At 37.2% G+C, this 18,562-nt stretch overlaps 2 protein-coding genes across 2 annotated transcripts; both read right to left on the bottom strand.

The window, feature by feature from the left end:
* Positions 1-1,393: 1,393 nt before the first annotated feature.
* LOC122449283 (olfactory receptor 51I2-like) lies at positions 1,394-2,374 on the bottom strand. Its single transcript, XM_043480818.1, has one exon. It carries the CDS (start codon positions 2,372-2,374, stop codon positions 1,394-1,396), a length of 981 nt encoding a protein of 326 aa, XP_043336753.1.
* A 3,661-nt stretch (positions 2,375-6,035) lies between these two features.
* LOC122450192 (olfactory receptor 52Z1-like) lies at positions 6,036-6,995 on the bottom strand. The gene has a single exon (XM_043482411.1). The coding sequence runs from the start codon at positions 6,993-6,995 to the stop codon at positions 6,036-6,038; it is 960 nt and encodes a 319-aa protein (XP_043338346.1).
* Between the last annotated feature and the right edge of the window lie 11,567 nt (positions 6,996-18,562).

Genomic DNA, 18,562 nt, shown 5'->3' with positions numbered 1-18,562 from the left:
AGCCTGGCGGGCTGCAGCCTGTGGGGTGGCAAAGAGTCAGAGGTGACTGAGGACACACACCCTACTACTAAATAATTCAGGTAAACAAATCCACTCTCTCTACCATGCTTCAGGAGTAAGCAAGCATGTGTGAACTTGCTCCTCAAGACCAGAGTCCAGGCTTCCCGCAGCCATCCTGTTAGTCCCACCAGCCCTCCAGCCAGCCAAAGGGACTTGACTTTCTCCTGGTGACAGACTTCAGGGCTGCAGTTGGCAGTGCCCAATATATTACTCAAACCACTCACTCCCCAGGGAGAGCTTCTACCCATGTAATCCCCCTCCTCCTCCATGTCCCCTTACAGTGACACAGGTCCTGACCTGATCTCACGTCTCCTCCCTTATTACCCACTTCCATGCTTTCATGAAATTTTTCTGACAGCCTCAGTAGCTACAAGAGTCTTTCTACCAGTCTGCAGTTAGTTTTCAGCAAGAATTGCTCCACAGGTAGATATATTTTTTATTTCTTTGTGAGAGAGAGGTGAATTTTGTTTTTCCCACTCCACCATCATGATAGGAATCCTCCATTAGTATATATTTTTTTAATTATTACAAAAATTGCAAACATACAGAGTAAACAGACTATTATAATGAACTTTCATCTACCCATCAACCAGCTTCAACAAGTTTTCATTGTTATATTAACAATATACCATTCTCATATCTTCCATAATTTCACCCACTGTGCAACCCAATTATTATTGTTATTATCTTTTTATCATTATTATCTAGAGGTTTGCAGGTAATTTTGACATATACTGAAATGCACAAGGCTTAGTTTAGCTATACCATTTTGACAAATGGGTACACTCATGTAACTTATATAGAACATAACATAGAACATGTATATCTTCCCAGAGATTTCATCATGTTTCCCCAGCCATTTTCTCACCTCTGCATCCATCAGAAGTAACCACTGTTCTGATTTTCTTTACATTAAGTTAGTTATACTTATTCTAAAGCTTTCTATAAATGAAATAATACAATACATACTCTTGTGTCTTGATTCTTTTCACTCACAAAACATCACTAGATTGCACGTACCAGGAAACAAACAAAATTCCTAGTATGTATCTACCTATTTCCAGGGAGAAAAACAAATGAATAAAATATTCAAGGATTCAACAGTAAAATGATGTCCTCACAGGAAAAAAAAAGACATACCCATGTCCCATGCTTCCTTCTGTAAGTATACTTCAGAGTAATGATATTCTCTATTCTCAGGAGGAAGGAGTCGAGCCATTTCTCTTCATCTACTAAAGTTTATAGTTCACGCACAAGAAATCATAAACTATATAATTTTCCCATTTGAAAGTCTAATATTCAGGCAATAGCTCTGATCCAAGTTCCTGTGTTTTCAGAGTATCCTCTGAGATACCACACCCCTCTTTTTAGACAGTGTGTGAACAGTGCTCCTGCGAATTTCCCTGGTCTTGATGCTATAAACGATGGGGTTGGCCACAGGTGGGAAGAAAAGGTAGACCTTGGCCATGACTGTCTGGAGGAGTAGAGGTAAATGATGCCCAAAGCGATGGATCAGGGAAAGGCTGACAACGGGCGCATAGTCCACAAGCAGAGCTGAGGTGTGTGACGCACAGGTGTTCAGAGCCCTCCACCGCCCTGCCCCAGAAGCAATACCCAGTACCGTGTGAAGAATTAGCACGTAAGAAATCACTGTGAGCAATGAGTCTAGCCCAAATGTGAAAGAAATGACAAAGGGACCAAAGATGCTATTGGGGCGGGTATCTCCACAGGGCAACTTGATCAGATCTGAGTGGAGGCAGTAAGCGTGTGTGAGGGCATTGTGGCTGCAGAAGGGCAGACGCTTCAGCAGAAGAAGCAGTGGGAACATGAGCACCACACTGCGCGAGGCAATGGTGACACCCATCCAGCTGATGCGGGGAATTGTCAGAATGGTGGTATATCGCAGCGGGCTGTATATGGCCACAAAGCGGTCTACAGACATGGCCAGAAGGACGCCTGATTCCATGAGGGTAAAAGAATGCATGGAAAACATCTGTAGCAGACAACCACCAAAACTTATATCATTAATGCCAAAGAGGAAAATGCCCAACACAGTGGGCAGGGTGGAAACAGAGACGCCAAGTTCCACAAAGGCCAACATGGCCAGAAAGAAGTACATGGGTTGGTGCAAAGCAGGATCAAACCGGACGATGTAAAGAATGATGCCATTTCCTAGGAAAATGATGGTGTACATCAGGCAGAATGGTATAGATATCCAGATGTGCTCTGCTTCCAGCCCTGGGATGCCAACAAGAGTGAATGTTGCAGGTGTGAACTCAGTGGAACTATTGTAAATGTCATGATGAGACTTCATCCAAGGGTACTGAGAAGCACATGGACACTGGAAAATAAGTTGTTAGTTGTTATACATCAAATCCTGATGTATGTATATCATACTTAGGATATTTTCTTACAAAACAGATGGAAAGCTTATTTCTAAAACAAGAGCATATGCAAAGCACAGTATATGGAAGAGAAATCTGACTAGATGTGTGGAAGAATGGTCCTACGTGAACTACAAGCCAAACACTTCTCTGTTAAATAGAAATCTGTGCATTAATAGAAATATCAAGCTGGATTATTTATGGTGGTGAAATGATAATGATAATAATATAATGATAATGATAATAAGCATAGAGATGACAGCTTCATGTGGAAACTGATAACTGAAGGATCAGTTAGGTTTCTGAAGTTCGAGCAAGATTGAATTAGTAGCAAAATTAATGCAAGAAAATAATAAAGATAATTCATAGTTCTTTTAATAGACTTATGGCCTTGGGAAAGTCACTTAAGTTATCTGAGATCCAAGATTTCGATATAAACACAATAGTAATAATACATAATATATGTTGTTTACTATTATATTTGGATTATATTTGGAACATAGTAAATGGCTCAAATGATAAAGAATATGCCTGCAATGCAGGAGACCTGGGTTTGATACCTGGTCAAGAAGATCCCCTGGAGAAGGGAATGGTTACCCAACCCAATATTCTTGCCTGGAGAATTCCATGGACAGAGGAACCTGGAGGGCTACAGTCCATGGGGTCGCAAAGTGTTGGACACGACTGAGTGACTAACACTTTTACTTTTCAAATATTCAACACATGAAATAAAAACAATTTAATATATTAGAAAAGAGGGACAGTTTCTTCCAGTTTTTAATATTTTCCAATGTCTTTTTTTAAACTTATCAGTTCACTCTTTGTCCACCTGCTATCCATGGACAATGGGGAGTGCTTTTCTGTATTTTGCAGGAGGGTCAGTGTCTCTTGTTGAAATCTGGGATCCAAGTTGAGAATATCACCAAAGCCATCAGGATATCACAAGCTGAGTGTGATGATGGTACTAGGGCTCAGGACCAGGGTTCTTTATCTGGGAACAAGTTTATACACACTAAAATTCTACTCACTTGTAACAGAGCCTCGTGTATTAAGATAGGAGTCAAAGATAGATTTCAGGATTGGCTCAAGTGTGGGTGTGGTGAGTCAGAATGAAGGCTTCCTCTCCTATTGAGCTAGCACTTTTTGTAAAGTATGACCACTTGAGTGATGGTAAATGTTTACCAATCAATTCTCTGAATAAAAATGACTTGACTTGTACCCATTGCCAACTTCTTTGAATACTCCCATGCTGAGCAGTTTCAAGCAACCAACTGATACCACTGAATGCAGAGCCGATAGGTGATATGTTTGTAACCAGCTTCCTCAAACTGGTACAAACCAGAACCAGGACGACATTGGGCTTAACTACAGCTGGTCCTACATACCAGGTACTTAACGCAGGTGGAACTGAGAGGAGGCACATGAATCCATGCATCCCTCTCCTGTGTTTCCTTCCCACTGGACTGTGGGTATAGTTGCTACCTCTCCTTATGTGTGCTTAATTGATTGGCAGAGGAGGCAAGATGAGTCAGGACTCTCCCAGGAGCAATTAACCAAGCATGACTATTCTCAGAAACATCAGATATGTATTTCAATATGTATTTAATTAGGCTTACATTACATTGAATTTATAGGTCATTTCGAAGAGAATTACTAACCTAATAATGAGCAATATACAATGAGCAAAGGGCCCTTCAAAAATTCCAGGACAACAGTTCAGAGATGAATTTAGGAGACAACCACAGACAACAATATCCTAATTTCTTCCAGCATCTACAAACACCCAAACCCTCAAGCTGAAAGTTTCTTTAATATTGAAATATTGATTCAAGTGTTTTCTTTTAAAATTCTTATCATATTTCATACATTATAGATGTGAAATTGGCATTTTCTTATTTCTCCATTGCTGTAATCATGTATAAAGAAGTCTTGTGTTTTAAGATTTATGCCACTTGAGTATTTTGTCATCATGCTGGCATCTGTTTATTCTCTTCCTGCCCTTCATTCCTTGAAGAGCTTTCCCCTGAATCGAAAGTGTCTTTGTTGCAACTCTTGTCAAGATTTTATTTAATGTTATTTTCTATGAAGTCATTTTGCTATAGATTATTGGCAGTAGGGCTAGACTCAGTTTGGTGAATTGGGTTTTTAGTGTCTATATTCAAAACAATCATTATCATTCTCCAAATTTAAAAATTAAATGCTATATCCCTTATATGGCATATTTATTTAATTATCAAACCAATAAGAAAAATTCCAAAATATCATCCCTAAAATATACTCCCTTGCTGAAGTAAAAGTGAATATATGTCAAATCATAATTCAGGACTTCAAAGGTCAAGGAAACATCCTTTCATTTCTTATGTTGACTGCTATATATAGGTGTGTTAGAGAAAAAAAAAACTGGAAAATTTGCAAATATTCAAAAGAATGCCTCAAAGCTTTTATTTATTTATTTAAGTGTGAAATTGAAAAAAAAAAAAAAATGTGAAAGTGTTAGTCGGTTAGTCATCTCTGACTCTTTTTGACCCCGTGGACTGTAGCCCACCAGGCTCCTCTGGCCATGGGCTTCTCCAGGCAAGAATACTGGAGTGAGTAGCCATTCCCTTCTCCAGGGGATCTTCCCTATCTAGGGGAGGAACCCAGGTCTCCTGCATTGCAGGCAGATTCTCTACTGTCTGAGCCACAAGGGAAGCCCCAAGTAATGTCAAATTTCACATTCTCATGACAGGATATTGGGCCTTGAAAAAGCAGAGACTATAAAAATGTTTAATGAAAATGAAAGAATTAGGTGAAATCTAGACATAGTCTATAGATAATTACATTTGGTGTGTTTAAAGCCTTTTTTATACAAGATTTTGGGTAAATATTCTAATCTTTAATTGCCTTTGATTTTTTTTTGCCCTGGGTATAAACCTTTCCAATCTTCTAGTCCCTCCATGAAATCTTCATTGATGATTTGGGTCTAAAATTCCCAATATGTAGAAAAAAAATTAACTGAAAATATACCATGTACCTATTTTTTATAGTAGACTTTATAGGATATTAGTGAATTAGAAAATATATGATTTCAGAACTCATGTTTTAACTTAAGAAATAGGTACAGACAAAAATAACTATAATATGGAGGCTTCATGCCACTCATCCAAGTATTTGCTAACTTAAGCAGGAATGCTTTGTATTTCAGCTGAATTTATTTTATCAGAATTTCAGCAGAATGTTTATAAAAAATGTATAGACTCTCACCACTCCTACTCCCCTGATCTATACAGGAAAATTCCGTTTCGGTTGAGTCCTAAAATATATTTCTCTTTTTCACTGTTATCTTTATGTGCCCTTAAGAATAAGTTAAAAGACATAATAATAGAATGTTTAGCTAGGAGAATTGAAAATGACATTAATTTAAAATATTCTTTTCTAAACTCTTTAAGAACTTTAGGAAAAATGCACTGGCGTTGGCATTTTTTGGCAGATCCTAACAGTTTTTGGTGTGTTTTAATATTTTTGTGATTTTCAATTTTTCCCATTCCCCACTGAAACAGACATTTAGGCAGTGAGTATTTTATTCAGAAATACCCAATATTTAGCCTTATTTTAACAACATATGCTGATGGGGGAGAAAAATAAAATCACTCGGTCCTGAATCTGTTTGGTTTTTACCCCATAGATAATGGGGTTTAGCATTGGGGGCACCACCACATAGAGGTTTGCTGCTAAGATATGGATGTGATGAGGAATGGTTTTACCCCCAAAGCGATGAGCAAAAAAGGAAAAGAATGCTGGAGCATAGAACATAAGTATGACACAGATGTGGGAACCACATGTGCTAAGGGCCTTAATTCTCGCAGTCCAGGAAGGTATCTGAAACACTGTGCAAAGGATCATTGTGTAGGACATAATGATGAGCATTATATCCAGTCCTGTAGACAGCAGGGCCACAGTCAAGCCATAAATGATGTTGATATTGATATTGTCACAAGCCAGTCTGGCAATGCCCATGTGCTCACAGTAGGAATGGGGAATGATGTTTCTCCCACAGTATATAAGTCGATGTACCAGAAAGATGAATGGAAAACATATGATAAAGCTCCTGACCACAGCTGCTATGCCAATCTTCCCAATGGCTGAGGAGTTTAAGATTGCAGTGTATCTCAGTGGATGACAGATGGCAACATAGCGGTCAAATGCCATGGCCAGGAGAATAGCAGATTCTGCCACAAAGATGAAATGTATGAAGAACATCTGGGATACACAGCTACCAAAGGATATATTCACGGAGTGGAACCAGAAGATGGCCAGCATCTTGGGGACTGTGGATGTGGCGAGCAGGACATCTGCTAAAGCCAGCATGGAAAGGAAGAGATACATGGGCTCATGGAGACGCTGCTCCATCACAATCAGGAAGATCAAGAAGAGGTTACCTACAATAGCAACAATGTACATAAAACAGATGGGGATGGAGATCCAGCTGTGCACATCTTCTAGTCCTGGGATTCCAATCAGGATGTACCACATATCCTGAGGCCTGGTGTAATTATAAGAGGAAGGAGCCATCTGTGACTGCTTATCCCAGACCCAGGACCTTCAGGGAAAGACCATGGGGCAGAGTTAAAGTTTAGGTGCCACCTTAGTCCATGTGATGTCTGATCAGATTTCTTTTCTGATCTGTTATTGTGAAAAGACAGCGAGATAGATTAACAAGCCTAAAATTGTACTGTTGATTCCCTCCATGGAATAATTGAATCGTGTATCCTGGAAAAGATATTAGTTAATATTTAGTAAAAGTGTAATATGTGTCATACTACTTCACATATATTAACTTGTTACACATATTAACTTGTTACATATATTAACCTGTTGAAAATACCTTTATGATAATCCATAACATGGCTACTGTTGTTATCCCTATAAGATGAAAAAGAAAAAAAAACAATTCCAAAGCTTTTAGACTCTTGCTCTAGGTCCCACTGGATTTAAAATCAGCCAGAGTGAATTTGAAAGCTTTGAACTAAACAACCATCTAACACAATCTATCAAAATTAGTTACAAAAGCATGTTATCAAAATTTTCACTGATTATATCCCTAAGTAAAACATGTAAAATTGAAGTATATAGCTTATGGAAGAGGGAAGGAATTAGAGTTTAACAAAATAGGTTTCACGGTATATGCCCTCTTCAACATTAATGAACCACCGACTTGATGCTAAGCCCTATGCCAGGCATGGAGGATACACAAGTGAATCAGATTGATCCTAATCCTTCAATACATTTCTTAAAACTGTAGGATGCACCCTGAAAACTTAAACTATGTACAATGCCAGACTGAGTTGGCTTCTTAGATGGATTTGCCTAGCATTTGGTAAAGGGAAAAAATATTCTATCTCACTTCTATCACTGATTGAAAATTAGACTATATATTTTGTATTTCTAAATATCACCACAGCAGCAAATCACAATGATTTCACATTATAAAGCAAGGGTCCACAGTCCTTCAGAAAAAGAGAAGGGTGTTATTTGTTGATCAAAATTGTCTTTAGTTCCAAAGGAACATGGATAGAAGCAAGGAAGATGCTGAGTAAAAAGGCAGGCTGGGAGATACAGTATGTGTGTGTGTGTGTGTGTGTGTGTATACACATAGACATATAGTTGCAAGTATAGTTATAGACATATGTACAAAATAAGTGGATTACATTCTCCCCTAGTCTCTATTCTCAAATAAAAGTTAGTTAAATTTCTTATTTTCTGAGAAGGCATGTGAGCTTTAGAAACAGATGCCTCTTCACCCCTTAATTCTACTACAGTTCAGAATATTAATCATTGTACAGTATACTTTACTATGTTTATTTTTTATTAAGTATTCAATATCTTGACCTATCATTTTATTCTATTGGAATGTTCCAATTTAAACTATTGGACTTCCCTGGTAGTTCAGATGGTAAAGAATCCGCCTGCAATGTGGGAGACCTCAGTTCAATCCCCGGGTTGGGAAGATCCCCTGGAGAAGGGAATGGCTACCCACTCCAGTATTCTTGCCTGGAGAATCCCATGGACAGAGGAGCCTAGCCGGCTACAATCCATGGGATCTCAAAGAGTTGGACATGACTGAGCAACTTTGTGACTGACTGATTAGAATGTTCCGACTTCTGTCTCTTGAGTTACAATTTAAAATATAAAATACTCAAATAGTCATCCCATTAGGCCTTTTCTTAACTGATATGTGATTCTTTAAAAATGCTGGAATAAAATTGAGATTCTTATGTCTATGGATCTACTTTTTAATTACATAAACCAATTATTCAATCGTTTAACATATAGCCAAAATTAACTGCTTGAAATTTCTTTTAAAATACATTTTTATATTTCAGAGCATTAGTAAAGGTTAATTTTGGAGTGTGTCTGGCACATATCTATGCCAGGGCCATGTACATGAGTGAAGTGTAGTTAATGCGGTGGAGGCTTAGAGCTGGGCTTCATCAGGACATTAGGGATGGGAGAGAGAAGAGTAATGTAATTGAAGGAAACATAGAAATGAAGATGGGAAGGAAGGAAAACAAATTTTCCTATCTTTCTTCTAATGCACTGGTGATCTTTGGGGACATCCATGATCTGCTTTAACTGTAGCCTTACAACCTGCAGTTATTAATTTGTAGGTCTGGTGGTTATGGTATTATTTTGTAATATTACTGATTGCATAATCTGACTGAGCCTGAACATGCGCACACAGGCAGCTTGTGATGAATAGAAACAGTGTAGTTCTAGGGCCACATAGAATTGTATTCAAGTGCTGGTGAAGTCATATTTTAACTACATGACTATTAAAAAGTTATTTAATTTGAAGTTTAGTAAGATATCTACAAATAAACATCAATTAAAATATGAGTCAATCACAGACAGAGAAAATTTATGATTACCTAAGGGGAATGAAGGGATAAATTAGTAGTTTGGGAATAACATACACAGAATACTATATATAAAATAGGTAAACCAAAAAGACCTACTGTGTAGGACAGGGAACTATATTCAATATCTTGTAATAACCTATGATGGAAAAGAATATGAAATGTATATGTTATGCATATAAAACTGAATCACTTCACAGTCCACTTAAAAATAAGCATTGTAAATTAACTATACTTCAATTTTAAAAATGTAAATTAATTCTGTAGTTAGTATTTTATGGTGGTTGATATATAACTCAGATATATTTTTATCCTCAAAATATGAAACTAGGGCACATGCAAAATTATCATCATTAAGACCAAGACAATTGTCACTTTGAAGAATCTTAATTTTCTAGACTTCAGTCTTATGATCCACTAAACAGCTACTGAACTGACTTAAGGTATCCAGAAAGTCCACGACATATTTTCTTTTACTAGACATGTGGTCTCAACTGGTAATTTTCACTCCAAATCTGGCATTTTACTTTTATAAGGTGAAGGTAGTTCAGCATAGTCATGAACACCTGGGCTTAGACATGGAGTCTTATAAAAAAAAAGAAAAAAAAAAAAAAGAGAAAGAAATGGAGTCTTATTCTTGTTCCATCGGTGATGCAACATCTTTGTTACATATAGAAGGCAGTTATAGTCTCTCAGTTTATTAATTTGCCTAGCCCAGAACCTGACATATATTACATATATTCACTAAATTCTATGGGAAAATCCATGCATATATTTACATGCACGTGCATATATACACATTATATTTAATTACTAAGCTTGTTTAACTACTGAACCTTGTTTTTAACTTTTAGAATATAAGCTTAAACTTCTAAACACAACATTCAAATCTTCATATCAAAGAAAGATGACATCAACAGATTTTAAAAGAAAAAAGAATTATTTCTGCTCTTTGCAGAGTGCCCATTTAATGAAAAAACACAAAGAAACTGCAATTGCAGGTCACATGCAATTAATGTCTAATACTTCATAGGTCAGAGTTGAAAGAAATGCAAGATATTTAAGTTCTGGAAAGAATGAGCTGTTTCTGCAGTTTCCTGACATTTTCTTCGCTGCTATCTTTTTCTACATGTTTTCACTGAACATTACTCAGTTTACTTACCTATGCTTTCTAAGCTTCTGAAGATATTTAACTAGTTGAGTTGCCCCAAACCTAATTAGGAAATCTGGAACTGTCTATTTATATCTCCTAAATATCTCTCAGACCCAAGATCACCCCCGGGGGACTGAATTTAACTCCTCTCACAGAGATAGTTTGGAGCTGGCTCTGGTACATAACCCTCAGGGAGAAACATGCTTATTTTCTCTCCCTTTACACTTTGTGTGGCTTTTGCTCTGGTGAGAACTCTTGGGCACCCTAGTTAAAACATACTGCTAAATATCCAAGTTTCCTTTATGTATCAGAGACTCAGACCACAGCAATGATATCTTGTCTCCACGGAGTCATCTGAAAATTTGAGTTGTCAATGCCACATATTGAAGAACTATACACTTTTGAGAAGGCATTTAAAATTGGATTTTGTCATCTTATTTACCTTGAAAATTGAAGGCTCTTTGGCTTCGCCCCTCTTTCATTGGTCACATGGTATGATTTGTCAGCGTCACAGGGAATCTGCCAGCATCACAGGTCGAGAAATACTATTCAGCTATTGCAGAGATCCCTTTCATCCTTTGAGGGATCCAGATGGAGGAGAGAAGAGGTGACAACAAATTCCTTGATAGATGGGAATCAAAACTGACTCCATGCATATGAAAGATATTTGTGGAGGAAGACGTTTTCTCATTACCTTCTTCAAGTGGATCTTTCCAAATAGCCATTATATACTGATACTTAGCAAGGACTCCCAGGAAACATTTTTTTACCTATATAAGTGTAACTTTCCTATAGATATGATGCCTGACCATTAGCTGACTTTGATTGGACAATCAATGCTAAGCTAGTACCTGAATCAGTTACCCAGACATTTTGTGCTCACTGGCTAAGAGAGGCTATATCAGTTTCAGTCATTCAGTTCAGTCACTCAGTTGTGTCCAGCTCTTTGAGACTCAATGGACTGCAGCAAGACAGGCTTCCCTGTCCAACACCAACTCCTAGGGCTTACTCGAACGCCTGTCCATTGAGTCGGTGATGCCATCCAACCATCTCATCTTCTGTCGTCTCCTTCTCCTCCCGCCTTCAACCTTTCCCAGCATCAGGGTCTTTTCCAATGAGTCAGTTCTCTGCATCAGGCGGCAAAAGTATTGGAGTTTTAGGTTCAGCATCCATCATTCCAATGAAAATTCAGGGCTGATTTCCTTTAGGATTGACTAGTTTGCATTCCTTGCAGTCCAAGGGTCTCTCAAGAGTCTTCTCTAACACCACAGTTCAAAAGCATCACTCAGATGGTGACTGCAGCCATGAAATCAAAAGATGCTTGTGCCTTGGAAGAAAAGCTATCACCAACCCAGACAGCATCCTAAAAAGCAGAGACATTACTTTGCCTACAAAGGTCCATTTAGTCAAAGCTATGGTTTTTCCAGTAGTCATGTATGGATGTGAGAGTTGGACTATAAAGAAAGCTGATGTTCTCCTCTAGGAGTTTTATAGTTTCTGGTCTTACATTTCGATCTTTAATCCATTTTGAGTTTACTTTTGTGTATGGTGTTAGAAAGTGTTCTAGTTTCATTCTTTTACAAGTGGTTGACCAGTTTTCCCAGCACCACTTGTTAAAGAGGTTGTCTTTTTTCCATTGTATATTCTTGCCTCCTTTGTTGAAGATAAGGTGTCCATAGGTTCGTGAATTTATCTCTGGGCTTTCTATTCTGTTCCATTGATCTATATTTCTGTCTTTGTGCCAGTACCATACTGTCTTGATGACTGTGGCTTTGTAGTAGAGTCTGAAGTCAGGCAGGTTGATTCCTCCAGTTCCATTCTTCTTTCTCAAGATTACTTTGGCTATTTGAGGTTTTTTGTATTTCCATACAAATTGTGAAATTATTTGTTCTAGTTCTGTGAAAAATATCATTGGTAGCTTGATAGGGATTGCATTGAATCTATAGATTGCTTTAGGTAGAATAGCCATTTTGACAATATTGATTCTTCCAATCCATGAACACGGTATATTTCTCCATCTGTTTGTGTCCTCTTTGATTTCTTTCATCAGTGTTTTATCGTTTTCTATGTATAGGTCTTTTGTTTCTTTAGGTAGATGTACTCCTAAGTATTTTATTCTTTTTGTTGCAATGGTGAATGGTATTGTTTCCTTAATTTCTCTTTCTGTTTTCTCATTGTTAGTGTATAGGAATGCAAGGGATTTCTGTGTGTTAATTTTATATCCTGCAACTTTACTATATTCGTTGATTAGCACTAGTAATTTTCTGGTAGAGTCTTTATGGTTTTCTATGTAGAGGATCATGTCATCTGCAAACAGCGAGAGTTCCACTTCTTCTTTTCCTATCTGGATTCCTTTTACTTCTTTTTCTGCTCTGAATGCTGTGGCCAAAACTTCCAACACTATGTTGAATAGTAGTGGTGAGAGTGGGCACTTGTTCCTGATTTTAGGGGAAATGCTTTCAATTTTTCACCATTGAAGGTAATGCTTGCTGTGGGTTTGTCATATATAGCTTTTATTATGTTGAGGTATGTTCCTTCTATTCCTGCTTTCTGGAGAGTTTTAATCATAAATGGATGTTGAATCTTGTCAAAGGCTTTTTCTGCATCTATTGAGATAATCATATAGTTTTTATCTTTCAATTTGTTAATGTGGTGTTTGACTGATTTGCGGATATTAAAGGATCCTCGCATTCCTGGGATAAAGCCCACTTGGTCATGATACATGATCTTTTTAATATTTTGTTGGATTCTGTTTGCTAGAATTTTGTTAAGGATTTTTGCATCTATGTTAACCAGTGATATTGGCCTGTAGTTTCCTTTTTTTGTGGCATCTTGGTCTGGTTTTGGAATTAGGGTGATGGTGGCTTCATAGAATGAGTTTGGAAGTTTACCTTCTTCTGCAATTTTCTGGAAGAGTTTGAGTAAGATAGGTGTTAGCTCTTCTCTCAATTTTTGGTAGAATTCAGCTGTGAAGCCATCTGGTCCTGGGCTTTTGTTTGTTGGAAGATTTCTGATTACAGTCAGGCAAAACACTCTCTGACATAAATCACAGCAAGATCCTCTATGACCCACCTCCCAGAATATTGGAAATAAAAGCAAAAATAAACAAACGGGACCTAATGAAACTTAAAAGCTTTTGCACAACAAAGGAAACTATAAGCAAGGTAAAAAGACAGCCCTCAGATTGGGAGAAAATAATAGCAAATGAAGCAACAGACAAAGGGTTAATCTCAAAAATATACAAGCAACTCCTGCAGCTCAATACCAGAAAGATAAACTACACAATCAAAAAATGGGCCAAAGAACTAAACAGACATTTCTCCAAAGAAGACATACAGATGACTAACAAACACATGAAAACATGCTCAACATCACTCATTATCAGAGAAATGCAAATCAAAACCACAATGAGGTACCATTACTCGCCAGTCAGGATGGCTGCTATCCAAAAGTCTACAAGCAATAAATGCTGGAGAGGGTGTGGAGAAAAGGGAACCCTCTTACACTGTTGGTGGGAATGCAAGCTAGTACAGCCACTATGGAAAACAGTGTGGAGATTTCTTAAAAAACTGGAAATAGAACTGCCATATGACCCAGCAATCCCACTTCTGGGCATACACACCGAGGAAACCAGATCTGAAAGAGACATGTGTACCCCAGTGTTCATCGCAGCACTGTTTATAATGGCCAGGATATGGAAGCAACCTAAATGGCCATCAGCAGAAGAATGCATAAGGAAGCTGTGGTACATATACACCATGGAATATTACTCAGCCATTAAAAAAAATTCATTTGAATCAGTTCTATTGAGATGGATGAAACTGGAGCCCATTATCCAGAGTGAAGTAAGCCAGGCCAATATCACTGGTTAACATAGATGCAAAAATCCTTAACAAAATTCTAGCAAACAGAATCCAACAAAATATTAAAAAGATCATGTATCATGACCAAGTGGGCTTTATCCCAGGAATGCGAGGATCCTTTAATATCCGCAAATCAGTCAAACACCACATTAACAAATTGAAAGATAAAAACTATATGATTATCTCAATAGATGCAGAAAAAGCCTTTGACAAGATTCAACATCCATTTATGATTAAAACTCTCCAGAAAGCAGGAATAGAAGGAACATACCTCAACATAATAAAAGCTATATATGACAAACCCACAGCAAGCATTACCTTCAATGGTGAAAAATTGAAAGCATTTCCCCTAAAATCAGGAACAAGTGCCCACTCTCACCACTACTATTCAACATAGTGTTGGAAGTTTTGGCCACAGCATTCAGAGCAGAAAAAGAAGTAAAAGGAATCCAGATAGGAAAAGAAGAAGTGAAACTCTCGCTGTTTGCAGATGACATGATCCTCTACATAGAAAACCATAAAGACTCTACCAGAAAATTACTAGTGCTAATCAACGAATATAGTAAAGTTGCAGGATATAAAATTAACACACAGAAATCCCTTGCATTCCTATACACTAACAATGAGAAAACAGAAAGAGAAATTAAGGAAACAATACCATTCACCATTGCAACAAAAAGAATAAAATACTTAGGAGTACATCTACCTAAAGAAACAAAAGACCTATACATAGAAAACGATAAAACACTGATGAAAGAAATCAAAGAGGACACAAACAGATGGAGAAATATACCGTGTTCATGGATTGGAAGAATCAATATTGTCAAAATGACTATACTACACAAAGCAATCTATAGATTCAATGCAATCCCTATCAAGCTACCAATGGTATTTTTCACAGAACTAGAACAAATAATTTCACAATTTGTATGGAAATACAAAAAACCTCAAATAGCCAAAGTAATCTTGAGAAAGAAGAATGGAACTGGAGGAATCAACCTGCCTGACTTCAGACTCTACTACAAAGCCACAGTCATCAAGACAGTATTGTACTGGCACAAAGACAGAAATATAGATCAACAGAACAGAATAGAAAGCCCAGAGATAAATTCATGAACCTATGGACACCTTATCTTCAACAAAGGAGGCAAGAATATACAATGGAAAAAAGACAACCTCTTTAACAAGTGGTGCTGGGAAAACTGGTCAACCACTTGTAAAAGAATGAAACTAGAACACTTTCTAACACCATACACAAAAGTAAACTCAAAATGGATTAAAGATCGAAATGTAAGACCAGAAAGTATAAAACTCCTAGAGGAGAACATCAGCTTTCTTTATAGTCCAACTCTCACATCCATACATGACTACTGGAAAAACCATAGCTTTGACTAAATGGACCTTTGTAGGCAAAGTAATGTCTCTGCTTTTTAGGATGCTGTCTGGGTTGGTAATAGCTTTACTTCCAAGGCACAAGCATCTTTTGATTTCATGGCTGCAGTCACCATCTGCAGTGATTTTGGAGCCCCCCAAAATAAAATCCCTCACTGTTTGCATTGTTTCCCCATCTATTTGTCATGGGATGATGGTACCATATGCCATGATCTTAGTTTTCTGAATGTTGAGTTTTAAGCCAGCTTTTTCACTCTCTTCATTCACTTTCATCAAGAGGCTCTGTAGTTCTTCACTTTCTGCCATAAGGGTGGTGTCATCTGCATATGTGAGATTATTGATATTTCTCCTAGAAATCTTGATTCCAGCTTGTACTTGAAAATAATATCTTATTACACAAGTGTAAATGCCGTTTGGAAGGACAGACACTCAATGTTCATTTCAAATGCATTTCAAATACTTTCCATCCAAAGGTTTTGAAACCATAAATGATGGTTAACAGAATAGTTCCTCCTTGAGGGTTTGGATGTAAAAAAATAACAGTATTTATCTGCCCACTTGCCCTTGGAAAACCAGTTAAGGGAACCAAAGCATGTTAAAGGAAAAGAGATTGAGGAAGAACAATGAGGAATTAGGTGACCATAGGAATTGGCCTCTGAATCTGAGTATCTGGTGGTGATCAGAAGAACAAAGAATATAATCCAGAGGAGGAGGCTATAGGCTCTACTAATAACTCATTTTAATATTTCCAAAATTTGGAAATGCATAGCTCTAGTTGTCCCATTTATCTGAAAAGTTATGCATTTTTGACCAAACGTTTTTGTTAAATAATGATTTCAGAGATATATAATCCCAAAATAGCAGTGAGCCTTTACTAGTTTAAAATCCATCTCCACTAATATCCTACACAGATGAATGAATCATTATTCATGACCCTCAGTGTGTTCAATCTCTCATAGATAGCTATGGGGCTTCCCTGGTGGTTCAGTGGTAAAGAATTCACCTGCAATGCAGGAGACGTGGAGAAACAGGTTTGATCCCTGGGTCAGGAAGATCCTCTGAAGAAGGAAATGGCAATTCAGTCCAATATTCTTGCCTAGAAAATCCCAAGGACAGAGGAACCTGGTGGGCTCGTGTCCATGGAGTCACAAAGAGTCAGACACAATGAGCAACTGAGCACTCACACACAGATATCTATAGTCTGTTACCTGAAATCTTGGGGACATGTGTTTTAGGAAAATAATTTTCCAGAGTTTAGAAAAGTCACAAGATCATATTCTTGATGTTGGGTAATTATATCATTGGGATCTTGATGATTTCTTCATAATTCAATAGATTGACATTATTTCAAAGAGCCTATGAATATTTAGCTATGCAGGGTAAATAAAGATGATAAATATCCTTACATCAGTTCACATCAGGTTTTGCCATCACTTTGGGTCAAGTCGTGCAGCCAAACTTCAGGTATCAAACTTCTGTGGATTTCAAGGGACGTATAAGATATCACGATTTTGTAACTAAGATAGTGATAGAAATTTGTTGAGCTTAAGCTTTCTATATGTTGATATTGAACTGATGGGGATTTTAGCTCTAAATCTGTTTTAGCATTTAAGAGTATCAAAACTGTCTCTGGGGAGCTGTTTGATAGGCAAGATAGAGTCCTGAATGCTAATTCCTCAGTTAGAAATTGAGAGAATTCTCATTAAGCTTTCAGTTTCCTATAGGACCTAAAAAGAGAACAGTTAGAAAGGAACCCCAGAGATTCCTTATTTGGGACCACTAATTTGGACATAACTGGATGTTTTCCTTCTTTTCATTCTTAAGACAATGCTGCTGGGAAATTGTATTAGACAAAAAAGCATAACTATTTCCTTTTCATTAGTAGGATGTATCATTTCTCAGTGATTGGGAGGAGTAATTCTGAAGTCTTAAACTTTTCTCAAAGTAATTTGTTCTGCCACATTGAAGAATATGTTAGTGACAGCAACTATTCTGTCCACTTGTTCTCTGTAAATCACTTTTGTGAGGATCTTTATCTGGGAAGAATCACTAATGTAGTATCTCTTAGATTTGCTACCATAAGGAACTTAAGGTTATTAGGTAACTTGTTCTAAGGAAAAATATACAAGGACTATCTGTAAGGCTTAAAGAGGTTTGTGCTTTTTCTAATATATTGTAAAGTTTGGGCTTTACATAGACAAACTAGCATAGGGGCCAGTGCAACTGCTTATATTAAAAAGAACAAATTTCAATCCTTTATTTTGCCTTTTTTTAATTCAGTATGTTTTATTAGATTTTGTTTAATTAAAAGAGTGATACATGCTCATTATAACAAATCGAATGTAAGATACTTAAAGCAAATGTTAGTCATCTTTTTTTCCTCCTTCCGATGATATCCAATGTGATCAGGATGGAGTCATTTTATCCCTTTGTCTGTGCTTAGAGACATGAAAACTTTATGTAAGTATGTTATCCCAGTTGGGAGATACTACATGTCTTATTTAGCACCTTATTTTTTCACAAAAGAAATCATAGATTTCAATTAAGAAATCATTGAATCCCTAAATCAATGAATATTGATCTATATCCTTGTTTGTAACAGTTATATTATAATAAGTAGATGGATGTATGAATAATTTATGCCATACATAAATTATTTACTATTTGTCTTTCCTTGAATGCAAGTTTTCCTGACTCTGCTCCTAGATGCTAACTAACCATGTCCCGTTCCAAGCAACTCAGGGCTCTAAGACACTCGGGCCTGCTTGTATTTCCAAGTGGCCTCACATCCAAAATGGTAGGGTTCAATATGGT

The sequence above is a fragment of the Cervus canadensis genome, chromosome 11, assembly GCF_019320065.1.
Source record: "Cervus canadensis isolate Bull #8, Minnesota chromosome 11, ASM1932006v1, whole genome shotgun sequence".
NCBI lineage: Eukaryota > Metazoa > Chordata > Mammalia > Artiodactyla > Cervidae > Cervus > Cervus canadensis.
The sequence above is the reverse complement of the archived record's forward strand: the minus strand, read 5'-3'. Positions and strand labels throughout refer to the sequence as shown.

What these genes read in the sequence shown, in the direction of transcription:
- LOC122449283 (XM_043480818.1), bottom strand. Translation starts at nt 2,374, where the DNA reads ATGAAGTCTCATCATGACATTTACAATAGTTCCACTGAGTTCACACCT.
- LOC122450192 (XM_043482411.1), bottom strand. Translation starts at nt 6,995, where the DNA reads ATGGCTCCTTCCTCTTATAATTACACCAGGCCTCAGGATATGTGGTAC.